Here is a 19,978-nt window from a genome sequence, read left to right as displayed (position 1 = left end):
GCTCGACGCCCCCTTGCCGCGCCTCCACATAGACTTTACATGGAAACCTGCCGCTCTTGACGCTCAAAGCGCGTTTGGTCTGAACACACCGTAAGACTCCCACAGAGCTCCGTTAAATCAATCACTAACAGATGGAAAAAAGATGACATCGCCACAAACTTGCAGAGGACAGTCCACCACAGCAACAGACTCGACAAGGAGGACATTAACCAGAGAGACACTAAAGAAATCTGAAGGAGAGACAGTTGGATCCGTCCAGAAGCCACTATCAGCTGGACACTCCACATTCTCCACAAGACAGGAGGGATCCTCCACAAACATCTGGAAGGTGCTCCGGTCAGAGGAAACTCAGGCCTGTGTGAGACCCATAGGACATGGCCTGGGTGTCTCCACATGTCAACATGAATACTGTAAGATAATGCTGTCTATGGGTATTCATGCAGCCATCATGTATTCCTCTGGAGCTGCTACCAGTAATAGTTAAAATAACCACCTCATAGTGTCCGGCCACGATCAGCTTGGCGAACTTGCGGGACCCCGCCACATTGCAGCGCTCTCCGATGTTTACGAAGTTGGTGTGAGGACCAATTCTGCACGGCTCCAAACCTGGAAAGACAAAGTTTTTCTTTTAAGTCAAAGTAACTAAGCGTGAGACACGGAGAGCGCTGGACGACGTGGATCAGCAGGTGGAGCAGATGCTTTACGTACCAGACAGCAGCAAGAAGTCCTGGTAGATATCAGTAGCAGGAACCCTGGGGGGGCAGGTCCTCACTGCTTCACATATGGCTCTGTGTGGGGGGCGGGGTTAGAGGTCAGAGTTCAATCCCATAACTACTCAGAACAACATTCAGTTCAGTCGACATGAGACCTGATGTGCAGAGGAGTGGTCCCACAGCAGCCCCCCACGATGTTGACCAGTCCGCCCACAGCAAACTCCTGTAAGCACAACACATTCCAGGATGGGTGTTGGCATGGCAACACCAATCAGCGGTGTTCACATGAGAGTTCACTATCCCGCCACTACACCCCCATCCCGGTGCTACACCCCCATCCCGCCGCTATGCCCTCATCCAGGTGCCATGCCCCCATCCCGACGGTACGCCCCCATCCCGCCGCTATGCCCCCATCCTGGTGCCATGCCCCCATCCCGCCGGTACGCCCCCATCCCGCCGCTATGCCCTCATCCAGGTGCCATGCCCCCATCCCGCCGGTACGCCCCCATCCCGCCGGTACGCCCCCATCCCGCCGCTATGCCCTCATCCAGGTGCCATGCCCCCATCCCGCCGGTACGCCCCCATCCCGCCGCTATGCCCCCATCCTGGTGCCATGCCCCCATCCCGCCGGTACGCCCCCATCCCGCCGCTATGCCCTCATCCTGGTGCCATGCCCCCATCCCGCCGGTACGCCCCCATCCTGGTGCCATGCCCCCATCCCGCCGGTACGCCCCCATCCCGCCGCTATGCCCTCATCCTGGTGCCATGCCCCCATCCCGCCGGTACGCCCCCATCCCGCCGCTATGCCCTCATCCAGGTGCCATGCCCCCATCCCGCCGGTACGCCCCCATCCTGGTGCTACGCCCCCATCCCGCCACTACACCCCCATCCTGGTGCTACACCCCCATCCCGCCGCTATGCCCTCATCCAGGTGCCATGCCCCCATCCCGCCACTACACCCCCATCCTGGTGCTACACCCCCTATCCCGCCGCTATGCCCTCATCCAGGTGCCATGCCCCCATCCCGGCGGTACGCCCCCATCCTGGTGCTACGCCCCCATCCCGCCACGACACCCCCATCCCGCCGCTATGCCCTCATCCAGGTGCCATGCCCCCATCCCGCCGGTACGCCCACATCCCGCCGGTATGCCCCCATCCTGGTGCCATGCCCCCATCCCGCCGCTATGCCCACATCATAGTGCCATGCCCCCATCCCGCCGGTACGCCCACATCCCGCCGGTACACCCCCATCCAGGTGCCGTGCCCCCATCCCGCCGCTATCCCCACATCATAGTGCCATGCCCCCATCCCGCCGGTAAGCTACCATCCCGCCGCTATGCCCCTATCCTGGTGCCATGCCCCCATCCCGGTGCCATGCCCCCATCATAGTGCCATGCCCCCATCCCGCCGGTACGCCCACATCCCGCCGGTACACCCCACATCATAGTGCCATGCCCCCATCCCGCCGGTAAGCTACCATCCCGCCGCTATGCCCCTATCCTGGTGCCATGCCCCCATCCCGGTGCCATGCCCCCATCCCGCCGCTATGCCCACATCATAGTGCCATGCCCCCATCCCGCCGGTAAGCTCCCATCCCGCCGCTATGCCCCTATCCTGGTGCTATGCCCCCATCCCGCCGCTATGCCCCTATCCTGGTGCTATGCCCCCATCCCGCCGCTATGCCCCTATCCTGGTGCTATGCCCCCATCCCGCCGCTATGCCCCTATCCTGGTGCTACGCCCCCATCCCGCCGGTACGCCCCCATCCCGCCGCTATGCCCTCATCCAGGTGCCATGCCCCCATCCCGCCGGTATGCCCCCATCCCGCCGCTACGCCCCCATCCCGCCGCTACGCCCCCATCCCGCCGCTACGCCCCCATCCCGCCGCTACGCCCCCATCCCGCTGCCATGCCCCCATCCTGGTGCTACGCACCCGTCCCGCCGCTACGCCCCCATCCTGGTGCCATGCCCCCATCCCGCCGCTATGCCCACATCATAGTGCCATGCCCCCATCCCGCCGCTACGCCCCCATCCCGCCGCTATGCCCCTATCCTGGTGCTACGCCCCCATCCCGCCGCTACGCCCCCATCCCGCTGCCATGCCCCCATCCTGGTGCTACGCACCCGTCCCGCCGCTACGCCCCCATCCTGGTGCCATGCCCCCATCCCGCCGCTATGCCCACATCATAGTGCCATGCCCCCATCCCGCCGGTAAGCTCCCATCCCGCCGCTATGCCCCTATCCTGGTGCTATGCCCCCATCCCGCCGCTATGCCCCTATCCTGGTGCTATGCCCCCATCCCGCCGCTATGCCCCTATCCTGGTGCTACGCCCCCATCCCGCCGGTACGCCCCCATCCCGCCGCTATGCCCTCATCCAGGTGCCATGCCCCCATCCCGCCGGTACGCCCCCATCTCGCCGCTATGCACCCATCCCGCCGCCACGCCCCCATCCTGGTGCAACGCCCCCATCCCACCGCTACGCCCCCATCTCGGTGGATGTAGGGTAAATGTTGAGTGTGGAAGCAGGGTAGATGTGGGGTAAATGTTGGGTGTGGAAGCAGGGTAGATGTGGGGTAAATGTTGGGTGTGGAAGCAGGGTAGATGTGGGGTAAATGTTGGGTGTGGAAGCAGGGTAGATGTGGGGTAAATGTTGAGTGTGGAAGCAGGGTAGATGTGGGGTAAATGTTGAGTGTAGGAAGCAGGGTAGATGTAGGGTAAATGTTGAGTGTGGAAGCAGGGTAGATGTGGGGTTGATGTCGGGTGGGTGTAGGGTGGAAGAAGCGGGTGGAAACCAGCACAGGGAATGCGCTGCGTTTCCAGCATCAGGGAAGTGAAACCTTCAGATGGGAGGCCGTAACTTCAGGAGTCTCATCATAACCTCCAAACGCGTTGGGAAGACCTGGAGGTGGAGAAGACACAGGAGTAACGCAGAACGGCGACGAGATGAAGGCACAACTCCATGTGAAACCATGCCAGGGTCGTAAAAAGTACCACATGTAGTACAGTAAAGCCAATAGTACCACGTGTAGTACAGTAAAGCCAATAGTACCATGTGTAGTACAGTAAAGCCAATAGTACCACGTGTAGTACAGTAAAGCCAATAGTACCATGTGTAGTACAGTAAAGCCAATAGTACCATGTGTAGTACATACAGAGACATTTTGCATGACGTGAGCGTAGAAACCTTGTTGTACACCACTGGTCTCCACCCTGCCGATCAATATGATTGATCACAGATCAATATGATTGATCGGCTGTATGGAAAAAGATGATCAATACTTTCTTTAGATTGTTTTAAAAGGTTTCTCTACTCGGTCAGGTAAAGTAGTTGGGGCTGAGAGCTGCTTACCTGCGTTGGGATAACAGAGAATGAAAGCTGGGCTGCTTTTGCCAATGGCCTCGATGAAGGGCCTCATTTCTGTGGCCCCCAGGGCGCAGTTCAGGCCAATGCTGGACCGCCATGCAGGACAAAGAGCTGCGTTACTCTCAGGCCTTCTACAGCACTGGTTTTCTGCTGCGCGACCAGTAACTCACCACAAGGGCTTGGCGTGGGACACACTCACAACAAAAGCTTCTCCAGTCTGACCGGAAAGCGTTCGGCCGCTCCGGTCAACGATGGTCCCCGAGACCTGCACATCCACAAAGCAGCATTACTCGTCTCCTCAGCTGAAGAAGAAAGACACACTTCTCCAGGAAAACACGACAATCCCAAACCAGCTCCACAAAGTGGGATCACAATTATGGCAAAAACTCTGTTACTGCCAGGGTAACGGGCCCAGTTCTTACCTACATGTGCAAAAGCACCAGGGAGACCGGGCCAGCAACCAGCAGGTCAACGCTACCCTAACACCTTTCTACCAGCCGAGGCTCCAGTCAGCGCTAACCACGACACAGAGTAACCGGTAACCCTAACGCCTTTCTACCAGCCGTTCCTCCAGCCAGCGCTAACCACTACCAGTAACCCTAAACCTGAAAACAGTCACACATTGTCAGAATACTACAAATAAAGCAGACATACAAATATCGGCCTCCTTTCGTAGGTGTTGTCAAAAAGCGTGTGGATGGCGAAGAGGGCGGCCTGCAGACAGAAAGGACAGACACGTTAAGACCGGGAGTCGGTACGACCTCTCTCGCAGCATTTCCGTCAGGAGAAACCCACCTTGGCGTTAGCGGTGTCGAAGATGGTTTCCACAAGAAGAATGTCGGCTCCTCCATCCAACAGACCTCGGATCTGCTCGGTGTAGGCCGCGACCAGCTCGTCGAAAGCTACGGGAGACAAACACATCATGCTGGACTACGAGACAAAGCTTCTCCAGCGAGGGGGGCGCGGAGTTTCCCCAGGTTTCCGTAGCAACAAAAGGCCGCTTTCCTTCCATTCCCAGCCTGTCTAATTTCACAACATTACAACTGAGCCCATTTTTATCTCCACTTATGTGAGCACCTGCTGGGAATTTAGCCTTTTCTGTCGTGGAAGATGAGAAACCCGAGCACATCTGTCCATCGTTACCAGTTAGGAAGGGAAATGTCTGCCAGTACTTCTGGGATGTAAGGAGAACAACTTTCTGCAGAAAACATCCTTCATTCCTCTTACTGATGTTCCTGAAGTCCGGCCTCTCCACACACGGTGACACAGACAGGGTTTTATTGGTGGGACCCAACGCTCCGGCCACATAGCGTTTACAACCTGGAGACACACAAAGGCTACATGTTATCCCAGTTCACTTCAACTGGCTGTACTGGGAATAACTCCACCAACCAGACTGCTTGGTGACATCGTCCGCCGCCTTCCTCGCCAGCTCTGCCGACGTCCTGTTCAGACGATACGCCTGCACAACAAACACAATCCACATTATCCAACATGGAATTGGTTTCCATCATTAAACAGGGCTTGAAATAACCAGTAAGCTGGCAACCACAACCACTGGTCCCAGTCCCGCAGAGGGACCAGCACCAGCTGGAAATAACCAGTAAGCAGGCAACCACAACCACTGGTCCCAGTCCCGCCGAGGGACCAGCACCAGCTGGAAATAACCAGTAAGCAGGCAACCACAACCACTGGTCCCAGTCCCGCAGAGGGACCAGCACCAGCTGGAAATAACCAGTAAGCAGGCAACCACAACCACTGGTCCCAGTCCCGCCGAGGGACCAGCACCAGCTGGAAATAACCAGTAAGCAGGCAACCACAACCACTGGTCCCAGTCCCACAGAGGGACCAGCACCAGCTGGAAATAACCAGTAAGCAGGCAACCACAACCACTGGTCCCAGTCCCGCAGAGGGACCAGCACCAGCTGGAAATAACCAGTAAGCAGGCAACCACAACCACTGGTCCCAGTCCCGCAGAGGGACCAGCACCAGCTAGAAATAACCAGTAAGCAGGCAACCACAACCACTGGTCCCAGTCCCGCAGAGGGACCAGCACCAGCTGGAAATAACCAGTAAGCAGGCAACCACAACCACTGGTCCCAGTCCCGCAGAGGGACCAGCACCAGCTGGAAATAACCAGTAAGCAGGCAACCACAACCACTGGTCCCAGTCCCACAGAGGGACCAGCACCAGCTGGAAATAACCAGTAAGCAGGCAACCACAACCACTGGTCCCAGTCCCACAGAGGGACCAGCACCAGCTGGAAATAACCAGTAAGCAGGCAACCACAACCACTGGTCCCAGTCCCGCAGAGGGACCAGCACCAGCTGGAAATAACCAGTAAGCAGGCAACCACAACCACTGGTCCCAGTCCCGCAGAGGGACCAGCACCAGCTGGAAATAACCAGTAAGCAGGCAACCACAACCACTGGTCCCAGTCCCGCAGAGGGACCAGCACCAGCTGGAAATAACCAGTAAGCAGGCAACCACAACCACTGGTCCCAGTCCCGCAGAGGGACCAGCACCAGCTAGAAATAACCAGTAAGCAGGCAACCACAACCACTGGTCCCAGTCCCGCAGAGGGACCAGCACCAGCTAGAAATAACCAGTAAGCAGGCAACCACAACCACTGGTCCCAGTCCCGCAGAGGGACCAGCACCAGCTGGAAATAACCAGTAAGCAGGCAACCACAACCACTGGTCCCAGTCCCGCAGAGGGACCAGCACCAGCTGGAAATAACCAGTAAGCAGGCAACCACAACCACTGGTCCCAGTCCCGCAGAGGGACCAGCACCAGCTGGAAACGGGACACTTTCACCGAACCGCTCATTCAGACTCAATCTGCTCATCTTTTCCTTCAGATGATCAAATCATCACATAAACACACATTTACACACACACACACACCAGGAGGACACACACACATACACACACACACCATGAGGACACACACATACACACACACACCATGAGGACACACACATACACACACACACCAGGAGGACACACACATCCCAGAAGGACACACACACACACACACACACACACACACACACACCAGGAGGACACACAGGAGGTGTGTTATCAGAGTTAATGTGTAATAGCCGTATCAGGAGCATGCACGTGAGCGTGCACCATCTCACCATGTGCTGTAATCCATAGTCAGCCTGAGCGACGGCCGTGCTGCTGAATGTGTTGGTCTCCACGATGTCGGCCCCGGCCTGCAGATACTCCTGCAAGCAAACACCTATTGGTTAACCGTCTGACTAACCTGCTAGTTAACCGTCACACTAACCTGCTGGTTAACCATCAGACTCAGCTGCTGGTTCAACATCAGACTAACCTGCTGGTTCTATCAGACTAACCTGCTAATTAACTGTCAGACTAACCTGCTGGTTAAACGTCAGACTAACCTGCTGGTTCTGTCAGACTAGCCTGCTGGTTCTATCAGACTAACCTGCTAATTAACCGTCAGACTAACCTGCTGGTTAACCGTCAGACTAACCTGCTGGTCCTGTCAGACTAGCCTTCTAGTTAACCGTCAGACTAACCTGCTGGTCCTGTCAGACTAGCCTTCTAGTTAACTGTCAGACTAACTTGCTAGTTAACCATATGACTAACCTGCTGTTTAACCATCAGACTAATCTGCTGGTTCAACATCAGACTAACCTGCTGGTTCTATCAGACTAACCTGCTAATTAACCGTCAGACTAACCTGCTGGTTAAACGTCAGACTAACCTGCTGGTTCTGTCAGACTAGCCTGCTGGTTCTATCAGACTAACCTGCTAATTAACCGTCAGACTAACCTGCTGGTTCTGTCAGACTAACCTTCTAGTTAACCATCAGACTAACCTGCTAGGTAACAGTCAGACTAACCTGATGGTTTTGTCAGACTAGCCTGCTAGTTAACCATCACACTAACCTGCTGGTTAACGGTCAGACTAATCTGCTGGTTCAACGTCAGACTAACCTGCTGGTTCTGTCAGACTAACCTTCTAGTTAACCATCAGACTAACCTGCTAGGTAACAGTCAGACTAACCTGATGGTTTTGTCAGACTAGCCTGCTAGTTAACCATCACACTAACCTGCTGGTTAACGGTCAGACTAATCTGCTGGTTCAACGTCAGACTAACCTGCTGGTTCCATCAGATTAACCTGCTAGTTAACCATCAGACTAACCTGCTGGTTAACCGTCAGACTAACCTGCTGGTTAACCGTCAGACTAGCCTTCTAGTTAACCATCAGACTAGCCTTCTAGTTAACCATCACACTAACCTGCTAGTTAAACGTCAGACTAACCTGCTAGTTAACCGTCAGACTAACCTGCTGGTTCTGTCAGACTAACCTTCTAGTTAACCATCAGACTAACCTGCTAGGTAACAGTCAGACTAACCTGATGGTTTTGTCAGACTAGCCTGCTAGTTAACCATCACACTAACCTGCTGGTTAACGGTCAGACTAATCTGCTGGTTCAACGTCAGACTAACCTGCTGGTTCCATCAGATTAACCTGCTAGTTAACCATCAGACTAACCTGCTGGTTAACCGTCAGACTAACCTTCTGGTTCTGTCAGACTAGCCTTCTAGTTAACCATCACACTAACCTGCTAGTTAACCGTCAGACTAATCTGCTGGTTCAACATCAGACTAACCTGCTGGTTCTACATCAGACTAACCTGCTGGTTCTATCAGACTAACCTGCTAATTAACCGTCAGACTAACCTGCTGGTTAACCGTCAGACTAACCTGCTAGTTAACCGTCAGACTAACCTGCTGGTCCTGTCAGACTAGCCTTCTAGTTAACCGTCAGACTAACTTGCTAGTTAACCATATGACTAACCTGCTGGTTCTGTCTGACTAGCCTTCTAATTAAACGTCCGACTAACCTGCTAGTTAAACGTCAGACAAACCTGCTGGTTCTGTCAGACTAGCCTGCTAGTTAACCATCAGACTAACCTGCTAGTTAACCGTCAGACTAACCTGCTGGTTCTGTCAGACTAACCTTCTAGTTAACCATCAGACTAACCTGCTGGTTAACGGTCAAACTAATCTGCTGGTTCAACGTCAGACTAACCTGCTGGTTCCATCAGATTAACCTGCTAGTTAACCATCAGACTGGCCTTCTAGTTAACCATCACACTAACCTGCTAGTTAACCGTCAGACTAATCTGCTGGTTCAACATCAGACTAACCTGCTGGTTCTACATCAGACTAACCTGCTGGTTCTATCAGACTAACCTGCTAATTAACCGTCAGACTAACCTGCTAGTTAACCGTCAGACTAATCTGCTGGTTCAACATCAGACTAACCTGCTAGTTAACCGTCAGACTAACCTGCTAGTTAACCGTCAGACTAACCTGCTAATTAACCGTCAGACTAACCTGCTAGTTAACCGTCAGACTAATCTGCTGGTTCAACATCAGACTAACCTGCTAGTTAACCGTCAGACTAACCTGCTAGTTAACCGTCAGACTAACCTGCTAATTAACCGTCAGACTAACCTGCTAGTTAACCGTCAGACTAATCTGCTGGTTCAACATCAGACTAACCTGCTAGTTAACCGTCAGACTAACCTGCTGGTTAACCGTCAGACTATCCTGCTAGTTACCTAGTAGACCTAGCTTCAGATACCTGGTGGAGTTTATAGATGATGTCTGGCTGAGTGATGCTGAGGAGGTCGTTGTTGCCCTTCAGAGGAACAGGATGATCTTTAAACTCTTCTCCTCTGAAATGTTCCTCCTGCAGACCCAGTTGTTGGATCATGGTCCCCATCCCCCCATCCAGGACCAGGATCCTCTGCTGCAGCAACGCCCGCAGCTCCAGCTCCAGATTACAGACGCGTTCTGCAGAGGAACGGGACGACATTAGCCTGCAACTAGCTGACATTTTACAGCTTTACCTGCAACTAGCAGACATTTTACAGCTTTACCTGCAACTAGCAGACATTTTACAGCTTTACCTGCAACTAGCAGACATTTTACAGCTTTACCTGCAACTAGCAGACATTTTACAGCTTCACCTGCAACTAGCAGACATTTTACAGCTTTACCTGCAACTAGCTGACATTTTACAGCTTTACCTGCAACTAGCAGACATTTTACAGCTTCACCTGCAACTAGCAGACATTTTACAGCTTCACCTGCAACTAGCAGACATTTTACAGCTTTACCTGCAACTAGCTGACATTTTACAGCTTTACCTGCAACTAGCAGACATTTTACAGCTTTACCTGCAACTAGCAGACATTTTACAGCTTTACCTGCAACTAGCAGACATTTTACAGCTTTACCTGCAACTAGCAGACATTTTACAGCTTTACCTGCAACTAGCAGACATTTTACAGCTTTACCTGCAACTAGCAGACATTTTACAGCTTTACCTGCAACTAGCAGACATTTTACAGCTTTACCTGCAACTAGCAGACATTTTACAGCTTTACCTGCAACTAGCAGACATTTTACAGCTTTACCTGCAACTAGCAGACATTTTACAGCTTTACCTGCAACTAGCAGACATTTTACAGCTTTACCTGCAACTAGCAGACATTTTACAGCTTTACCTGCAACTAGCAGACATTTTACAGCTTTACCTGCAACTAGCAGACATTTTACAGCTTTACCTGCAACTAGCAGACATTTTACAGCTTTACCTGCAACTAGCAGACATTTTACAGCTTTACCTGCAACTAGCAGACATTTTACAGCTTTACCTGCAACTAGCAGACATTTTACAGCTTTACCTGCAACTAGCAGACATTTTACAGCTTTACCTGCAACTAGCAGACATTTTACAGCTTTACCTGCAACTAGCTGACATTTTACAGCTTTACCTGCAACTAGCAGACATTTTACAGCTTTACCTGCAACTAGCAGACATTTTACAGCTTTACCTGCAACTAGCAGACATTTTACAGCTTTACCTGCAACTAGCTGACATTTTACAGCTTTACCTGCAACTAGCAGACATTTTACAGCTTTACCTGCAACTAGCAGACATTTTACAGCTTTACCTGCAACTAGCAGACATTTTACAGCTTTACCTGCAACTAGCAGACATTTTACAGCTTTACCTGCAACTAGCAGACATTTTACAGCTTTACCTGCAACTAGCAGACATTTTACAGCTTTACCTGCAACTAGCAGACATTTTACAGCTTCACCTGCAACTAGCAGACATTTTACAGCTTCACCTGCAACTAGCAGACATTTTACAGCTTTACCTGCAACTAGCAGACATTTTACAGCTTTACCTGCAACTAGCAGACATTTTACAGCTTTACCTGCAACTAGCAGACATTTTACAGCTTTACCTGCAACTAGCAGACATTTTACAGCTTTACCTGCAACTAGCAGACATTTTACAGCTTTACCTGCAACTAGCAGACATTTTACAGCTTCACCTGCAACTAGCAGACATTTTACAGCTTTACCTGCAACTAGCAGACATTTTACAGCTTTACCTGCAACTAGCTGACATTTTACAGCTTTACCTGCAACTAGCAGACATTTTACAGCTTTACCTGCAACTAGCAGACATTTTACAGCTTCACCTGCAACTAGCAGACATTTTACAGCTTCACCTGCAACTAGCAGACATTTTACAGCTTTACCTGCAACTAGCAGACATTTTACAGCTTCACCTGCAACTAGCAGACATTTTACAGCTTTACCTGCAACTAGCAGACATTTTACAGCTTTACCTGCAACTAGCAGACATTTTACAGCTTTACCTGCAACTAGCAGACATTTTACAGCTTTACCTGCAACTAGCTGACATTTTACAGCTTTACCTGCAACTAGCAGACATTTTACAGCTTTACCTGCAACTAGCAGACATTTTACAGCTTTACCTGCAACTAGCAGACATTTTACAGCTTTACCTGCAACTAGCAGACATTTTACAGCTTTACCTGCAACTAGCAGACATTTTACAGCTTTACCTGCAACTAGCAGACATTTTACAGCTTTACCTGCAACTAGCAGACATTTTACAGCTTTACCTGCAACTAGCTGACATTTTACAGCTTTACCTGCAACTAGCTGACATTTTACAGCTTTACCTGCAACTAGCTGACATTTTACAGCTTTACCTGCAACTAGCTGACATTTTACAGCTTTACCTGCAACTAGCAGACATTTTACAGCTTTACCTGCAACTAGCAGACATTTTACAGCTTTACCTGCAACTAGCTGACATTTTACAGCTTTACCTGCAACTAGCTGACATTTTACAGCTTTACCTGCAACTAGCAGACATTTTACAGCTTTACCTGCAACTAGCAGACATTTTACAGCTTTACCTGCAACTAGCTGACATTTTACAGCTTTACCTGCAACTAGCAGACATTTTACAGCTTTACCTGCAACTAGCAGACATTTTACAGCTTTACCTGCAACTAGCAGACATTTTACAGCTTTACCTGCAACTAGCTGACATTTTACAGCTTTACCTGCAACTAGCAGACATTTTACAGCTTTACCTGCAACTAGCTGACATTTTACAGTTTTACCTGCAACTAGCAGACATTTTACAGCTTTACCTGCAACTAGCTGACATTTTACAGCTTTACCTGCAACTAGCTGACATTTTACAGTTTTACCTGCAACTAGCAGACATTTTACAGCTTTACCTGCAACTAGCTGACATTTTACAGCTTTACCTGCAACTAGCTGACATTTTACAGCTTTACCTGCAACTAGCAGACATTTTACAGCTTTACCTGCAACTAGCAGACATTTTACAGCTTTACCTGTAACTAGCTGACATTTTACAGCTTTACCTGCAACTAGCTGACATTTTACAGCTTTACCTGCAACTAGCAGACATTTTACAGCTTTACCTGCAACTAGCAGACATTTTACAGCTTTACCTGCAACTAGCAGACATTTTACAGCTTTACCTGTAACTAGCTGACATTTTACAGCTTTACCTGCAACTAGCAGACATTTTACAGCTTTACCTGCAACTAGCAGACATTTTACAGCTTTACCTGTAACTAGCAGACATTTTACAGCTTTACCTGCAACTAGCTGACATTTTACAGCTTTACCTGCAACTAGCTGACATTTTACAGTTTTACCTGCAACTAGCAGACATTTTACAGCTTTACCTGCAACTAGCTGACATTTTACAGCTTTACCTGCAACTAGCAGACATTTTACAGCTTTACCTGCAACTAGCAGACATTTTACAGCTTTACCTGCATCTGCGGAGCTCTGATGACACACGTTAGTCGGAGACATCTGCTTCCCGAAGCTCGAAATAACTCTCACATCAACCTCACAGCCCCAAATGGCATGTGCTGCTGCTGCTGCTGCTACTACTACTACTACTACTACTACTACTACTACTACTACTACTACAACCACCACTAGTATTAGGACTATTAATTCTACTAGTTTTAGTACAATCCCTACAGCTCGAACAACAACTTCTACTCGGACTGTTTCTTCTTCTTGACGCTTAATGACGGTCGGACAACGACGTAGAAGTGCAGTTCTGCCCCCATTTGGTGGTCTAGTGTTCTTCTTCTTCTTGCGGTTCCGGCAGACTGAACACCACGGGGTGTATTGCTGCCCCCCTCCACTTAAAGGGAAATGCACCTCGCATCTACTCACATTCGATCATGAAGTCCGGAAGAGGTTATGAAGTGGAGCACAGCCTCCGCTACGCCCTTACAGTTCACATTTGGATTGAGGAGAACTTTTAATGATACTGAAGAGAATCCTAGCTTCATGACATCAATAAAAAGAGCTCTTCTGAAGTCCGCATATTTCTCACATTCCAACAGCACATGATGAACCGTTTCTGACTTTCTACAGAGGTCACAAAGACCATCTTGATGTTTTCCTATTAGAGCTAGATTATTTGCCAGGCCACAATGTCCAAGTCTTAATCGCGTGAGGATAACTTGCTCCCTTCGATTTTTCCCACAGATTGGATTGCAGGATTTTACACTCTGCTGGATTTGGTGGTAGTGCCTCCCTCTTAATTCCCCGTCCCATTCTTCCTGCCATTTCCCATAAACATACTCGTTAACTATGCTGCGACACTCGAACTGCCCCAACGAGACCCTAACCTCCACCTCCAGCTGCTTTAGAGCCTCCTTAGCGACTGCATCCACAACCTCGTTTCCCTTGACGCCCACATGGGCCGGAACCCAAACAAAGCCTACACTCATACCGCGCTGTTCTATCCTATGCAAAACGACCATAATTTCACATATTATGTCGGGCCGAGCACCAACGCCCCCCCCCTCCAGCGCCATCAAGGCTGACATAGAATCAGAGCAGATAACGACTCTCTCCTCCCTACTTGATTCAGCCCACAATAATGCCCACAGTATACCCACAAGCTCCGCTGTGAATACCGATAACCTGTCAGGAAGCCGACGACACTGCCTCATCTGTAAATGGGGTACATAGAAACCAAATCCTACCCTTTTTGTGTCTGGGTCTCTCGACCCATCTGTATAAATTTGAGTGAAATCACCCCACCTATTCACAAGATGCTCCTCCACATAAACAGAATAATTAACTGCTGAGCCATCATTCATTGCCTTATTGACAGATAGATCAACCTCTGCCTCCGGCCAGAGCCACTGTGGGACTGAAGACCAACAGACAGGGGGCGCTATCCCTGCTGTTTCCAACGCGAGATCTCCTAAAAGACTTTTAACTGACAGGACAAGGCTACTATGATTAAGTCTCCCTCTCCCCCCTACAAATTCCCAGCAATCCGCAAGCAGAGAAGCCGAAGGAAGAGCTGTACTGGCTCCTTTTAATTCAATGCAATAATTGAGAGTCAATTTTTTACGCCTCCAACTCAATGGGGCCTCCCCCGCCTCAACCAACAACGCTGGGACAGATGTGGTCCGGAAGGCCCCAGTACAAAGCCGCAGCGCCTTGGCTTGAACCACATCTAGCAACTGTAACACTGACTTTGCCGCAGAGCCGTATGCAATGCAACCGTAATCCAAGGCAGACCTTATCATAGCCTTATACACTGTCATCATTGCCCGCCTGCCAGCCCCCCAAGAAGACCCAGCTAGGCACCTTAAGATGTTGATGATTTTCCCACACTTACTTACCAATTTGAGGACATGTTCTTTATACGTCAGCCTCTGATCAAACCATACTCCAAGAAACTTAAAAGAGGCAACTCTTTCTAAAGGCTGCCCGTAGAGCTTTAGACCATACTCAGCTAACTTCCGTTTCCTGCCAAAAATGACAAACTTAGTTTTAGCCACAGACAACCGAAAACCCCATTTGGTGGCCCACATCTCCACCTGGTCAAGAGCAGCCTGCATCCGGTTGATCAAATACTTCACATTTCTCCCTCTCTTCCATACGGCTCCATCATCTGCAAAGAGAGAATGCTCAAACCCACTCCCAACATTACTGAAGATATCATTTACCATTATGTTGAAAAGAACAGGACTGATCACACTACCCTGTGGTGTTCCGTTATCCACATCTACTATGCCAGAGAAAGAGCCTCCCACTCTTACCTGAACATGTCGAGACCCAAGGAAATCTTTAATCCAGTTAAACATTCTACCACGAATACCAGCGTCATACAGCTTTATAACCAAGCCCTCCTTCCAGAGCATGTAGTACGCTTTCTCGATATCAAGAAACACACTAACAAGAGCCTCTTTGTTAAAGAGAGCTTGCTTAACATCTCTGTCAAGGAGCAAGACCGAATCCATTGTCCCACGACCAAGCCTAAATCCACTCTGAGCGGGAGAAAAATAACCAGACTTCTCAAGTCTGTGTACCAGGCGGTCAGTGACCATTCTCTCCATTATTTTACAGATTACAGCAGTCAGGGCAATTGGCCTATACAACCCAGGGCTTTCAGCTTCCTTTCCAGGTTTCAAGATCGGGACTATCACTGCATGCTTCCACTCCACTGGGAGACACCCCTCTTGCCATACTGAATTAATGAGTGCTAACAGCTCACCCAAGGTCCACTCATCCATGTGTTGAAAGATCTCGTAACCCAGGCCGTCTCTGCCAGGAGTGGAGTGGTTTCCTCGCCTAATGGTGGTCTAGTGTTAGTGCAGGTCTTCCGTGGAGACAAGACACGACCCACAAACAAGTGTTAACCAACTGAATTACCATCAACTACAGTCAACTACAAGTAATTAAAGTAACTGTAGGTAATTACAGTCAACTACAGGTAACTACAGTGACTCTAAGTAACTACAGTCAATAACAGGTGACTACAGACAACTACAAGTAACTACAGTAACTGTAAGTAACTACAGTCAATAACAGGTGACTACAGACAACTACAAGTAACTACAGTAACTGTAAGTAACTACAGTCAATAACAGGTGACTACAGACAACTACAAGTAACTACAGTAACTGTAAGTAACTACAGTCAATAACATGCGACTACAGTAACTGTAGATAACTACAATCATCTACAGGTAACTACAGGAAATATAGGTAACTACAGTCAACTACAGGTAACTACAGTACACTACAAGTAAGTACAGTGACTATGTGTAACTAAGGAAACTACATGAAACTACAGGAACTATGTGTAATTACATTACTTATGGGTAATTACAGGTACTTACAGCAACTATAGGGAACTACACGTAACCACAATTCCTACAGGTAATTACAGTAACTACAGGTAACTACAGTTATTACAGGTAACTACAGTAATTGCAGGTAACTACAATAAACTACAGACAGCTACAGTCACTGCAGGTAATTACAGTAACTATAACTACTAATTAACTATTTTATAACATTAGGTATAGGTAACTATAGGTCATTTCAGTAACTACACTAACCATCGGTAACTATACTCAACTACAGGTAACTCCAGTAATTATAAGTAACTACAGTTACTACAGGCAACTACAGTTATTACAGATACCTACTTTTACAACAGATAATTACAGTCACTAGGTAACTACAGCACCTACAGGTAACTACAGTAATTATAGGTAATTACGGGAAACTACATGTAACTGCAGTTACAACAGGTAACTACAGCAACTATATGTAACTACAGGTTACTACAGTAGCTACAGGTATCTACAGGAAACTACAGGTAACTACAGTCAATTACAGATAACTTCATTCTCTACAGGTAATTACAATTACTACAGATAACTACTGTTGCTACAGGTAATTACAATAACTAGGTAACTACAGTAACTACATGTAATTACATTAACTATAGGTAAGTACAGGTAAACAGAGTAACTACAGGTAACTACAGTAACTATAGGTAATTACAGTGACTACAGGTAACTACAGTAACTAGGTAATTACAGTGACTACAGGTAATTACAGTAACTACAGGTAACTACAGTTATTACAGGTAACTACAGTAACTAGGTAATTACAGTGACTACAGGTAACTACAGTAACTAGGTAATTACAGTGACTACAGGTAACTACAGTAACTAGGTAATTACAGTGACTACAGGTAACTACAGTAACTAGGTAATTACAGTGACTACAGGTAACTACAGTAACTAGGTAATTACAGTGACTACAGGTAACTACAGTAACTAGGTAATTACAGTAAATACAGGTAACAGTAAAAAAAAAAGATATCTCTCGGCTGGCCTGGGAACGCCCCGGATCCCCGCGCAGACTTGGTAAATGTGGCTGGGGAGAAGGGACCCAACCCGCGACCCGACCATGGATAAGCGGCAGAAGTTGAAGACTGGTAAACATAGGAAACTGAAATGACTCATGTAGTTACCTATAGTTACTGTGTCTAGTGGCTCAGCTAGCTTGTCATCCTGAGCTGTGGTTGTTTGAATGACTGGATGCTGAAACAACTACTGGATTTATATCAGACAATGTGAAACAGGACTAAAAGATGTGTAATCCTGGTCTTCAACTAAGCTTTGTGTCATCATGGTGCCAAGGGGACTTTAGGTCAGACTCCACTGATGATGGATGCTGATTCAGGTTCTGGACTATGGATAAAGCTACGCAGAATTGATGGAAACAGTTAATCTGGAAGAAGAAACCTGACCTCTGGAACCCTCTGTTATTGTCGTCATGGTGACCTCTTTATCGAGTCTTTCTGATTTTACATTACATTAAAACAAATGGGTAAGTGTGTCCAAACTTTTGACTGGTAGTGTATGAATTAAGTAAGGGTCCGTGTAACGCAAAGTCCATTAATTTCTGATAATGGACTCCTTGAAGAGCATTTCCCTGCTCATACCATGGTTACTTACAGAAGTATTACATTGATTATTAATACATTAATGTTGGGGTTTTTTTACCGTTAAAATGGTATTTTCTTTCCCAAGCAGCAGCTGACTGGACTACTCTGAAATGTCTGATTTGTCTCATGCCCTTCAGCTCTACAGAGGCCTGGTAACCAGCCATTCATTTCCATTCAGGTGTGTTGCAGCAGGGATGCATCTGAAAGATGCAGGGTGGTAGATCTTAAGGAGTGGACTTTGGCAGCTCCGGACCCTTCTGGATGTAGGCTGGAGGAAGACGTTTCCATGCGCCTCCAGACCAGGAGGGGGCAGCATTGCCTACAACCTTACCCAAACCGCAGCGGGGGCCAAGAAGAAAAACAGGCTCCACCAGAGAAGAAGCGCAGTGTGTTCGGGAAGCAGGAGGAAGTGTTTGGTTTCCAGGAAAAATCACCTTCTGGACGCTTTAAAACGTGTCGAGGTGAGTTTCCAGCCATGTAGCTCTGTAACACGTAGAAGATGTAGAAGTAGAAGGCGGAGATGTCCGTGCAGAGGACATCCACCCTGCTGCAGAAATCAGCTGAAACTCTTCCTATGTTGACATGATGTAGGAGAGGACTGCTGAGGCTTCATGTAGGAGAGGACTGCTGAGGCTTCTGCTTCCTCCTGCTCCATGGTTAGCATGTTTAACTGTTCCCCGGCTTGTAATCAGATTACAGCAGGATTACAGGTGTAACGATGTGCTGACATCCTTCATGCTGCTGCTTGCCCTTTGCACACATCCCTACATATACAGTACATGTATATATATATATATATATATATATATATATATATATATATATATATATATATATATATATATATGTATATGTGTAGTTACCTGTACATATTATATATATATAATGTACAGGTAACTACATATATACATATATATATATATATATATATATATATATATATATATATATATATATATATATATGTATATATACATATATGTATATATATATATCTATCTATCTATATATATATGTATGTATATATATATATATATATATATATCTATATGTATATCTATCTATCTATCTATCTATCTATCTATATATATATATATATATATATACATATATGTATATATATATATCTATCTATCTATATATATATATATATATATACATATATGTATATATATATATCTATCTATCTATATATATGTATGTATATATATATATATATATATATATATCTATATGTATATCTATCTATCTATCTATCTATCTATCTATCTATCTATCTATCTATCTATCTATCTATATATATATATATATATATATATATATATATATATATATATATATATATATATATATATACCGCTAAAACACTGAAGGAACACCTAAACAACACGATGTAACTCCAAGTCAACCACAGACCACTTCTCAGTTCCGATGCTTTCTGGCTGATGTTTTGGTCTGAATGCTGGCGGTGCTCACTCTAGTGGTAGCATGAGACGGAGTCTACAACCCACACAAGTGGCTCAGGTAGTGCAGCTCATCCAGGATGGCACATCAATGCCAGCTGTGACAAGAAGGTTTGCTGTGTCTGTCAGCGTAGTGTCCAGAGCATGGAGACGTGGAGGAGGCCGTGGGAGGACAACAACCCAGCAGCAGGACCGCTACCTCCTTCTTTGTGCAAGGAGGAA

General features: G+C 47.7%; 2 protein-coding genes across 5 annotated transcripts in view; one reads left to right on the top strand and one right to left on the bottom strand.

The window, feature by feature from the left end:
• Positions 1-13,523, bottom strand: part of mtr (5-methyltetrahydrofolate-homocysteine methyltransferase) — a 58,712-nt gene extending 45,189 nt beyond the window's left edge. For all 4 annotated transcript variants that reach the window (XM_079260381.1, XM_079260383.1, XM_079260384.1 and 1 more), the window contains exons 1-13: positions 13,277-13,523; positions 9,709-9,920; positions 7,219-7,308; positions 5,469-5,538; positions 5,304-5,396; positions 4,872-4,978; positions 4,731-4,790; positions 4,247-4,341; positions 4,062-4,162; positions 3,550-3,611; positions 869-936; positions 709-788; positions 494-606 (exon numbers count right to left, since the gene is read on the bottom strand). In XM_079260381.1, the coding sequence (XP_079116507.1) occupies positions 494-606; positions 709-788; positions 869-936; positions 3,550-3,611; positions 4,062-4,162; positions 4,247-4,341; positions 4,731-4,790; positions 4,872-4,978; positions 5,304-5,396; positions 5,469-5,538; positions 7,219-7,308; positions 9,709-9,920; positions 13,277-13,319 (1,194 nt within the window). In that variant the 5' untranslated portion in view covers positions 13,320-13,523. The remainder of the gene's footprint in view (positions 1-493; positions 607-708; positions 789-868; positions 937-3,549; positions 3,612-4,061; positions 4,163-4,246; positions 4,342-4,730; positions 4,791-4,871; positions 4,979-5,303; positions 5,397-5,468; positions 5,539-7,218; positions 7,309-9,708; positions 9,921-13,276) is intronic.
• A 5,142-nt stretch (positions 13,524-18,665) lies between these two features.
• The window catches only part of tmem94 (transmembrane protein 94), a 92,334-nt gene continuing 91,021 nt past the window's right edge, over positions 18,666-19,978 (top strand). The window contains exon 1 of the mRNA XM_079261227.1: positions 18,666-18,754. The gene's annotated coding sequence lies outside the window, so the exon portion shown is untranslated. The remainder of the gene's footprint in view (positions 18,755-19,978) is intronic.

Source organism: Telmatherina bonti (genome assembly GCF_933228915.1).
Source record: "Telmatherina bonti genome assembly, chromosome: 21".
NCBI classification, from domain to species: domain Eukaryota; kingdom Metazoa; phylum Chordata; class Actinopteri; order Atheriniformes; family Telmatherinidae; genus Telmatherina; species Telmatherina bonti.
This window is presented reverse-complemented; position numbering and strand designations above follow the sequence as displayed.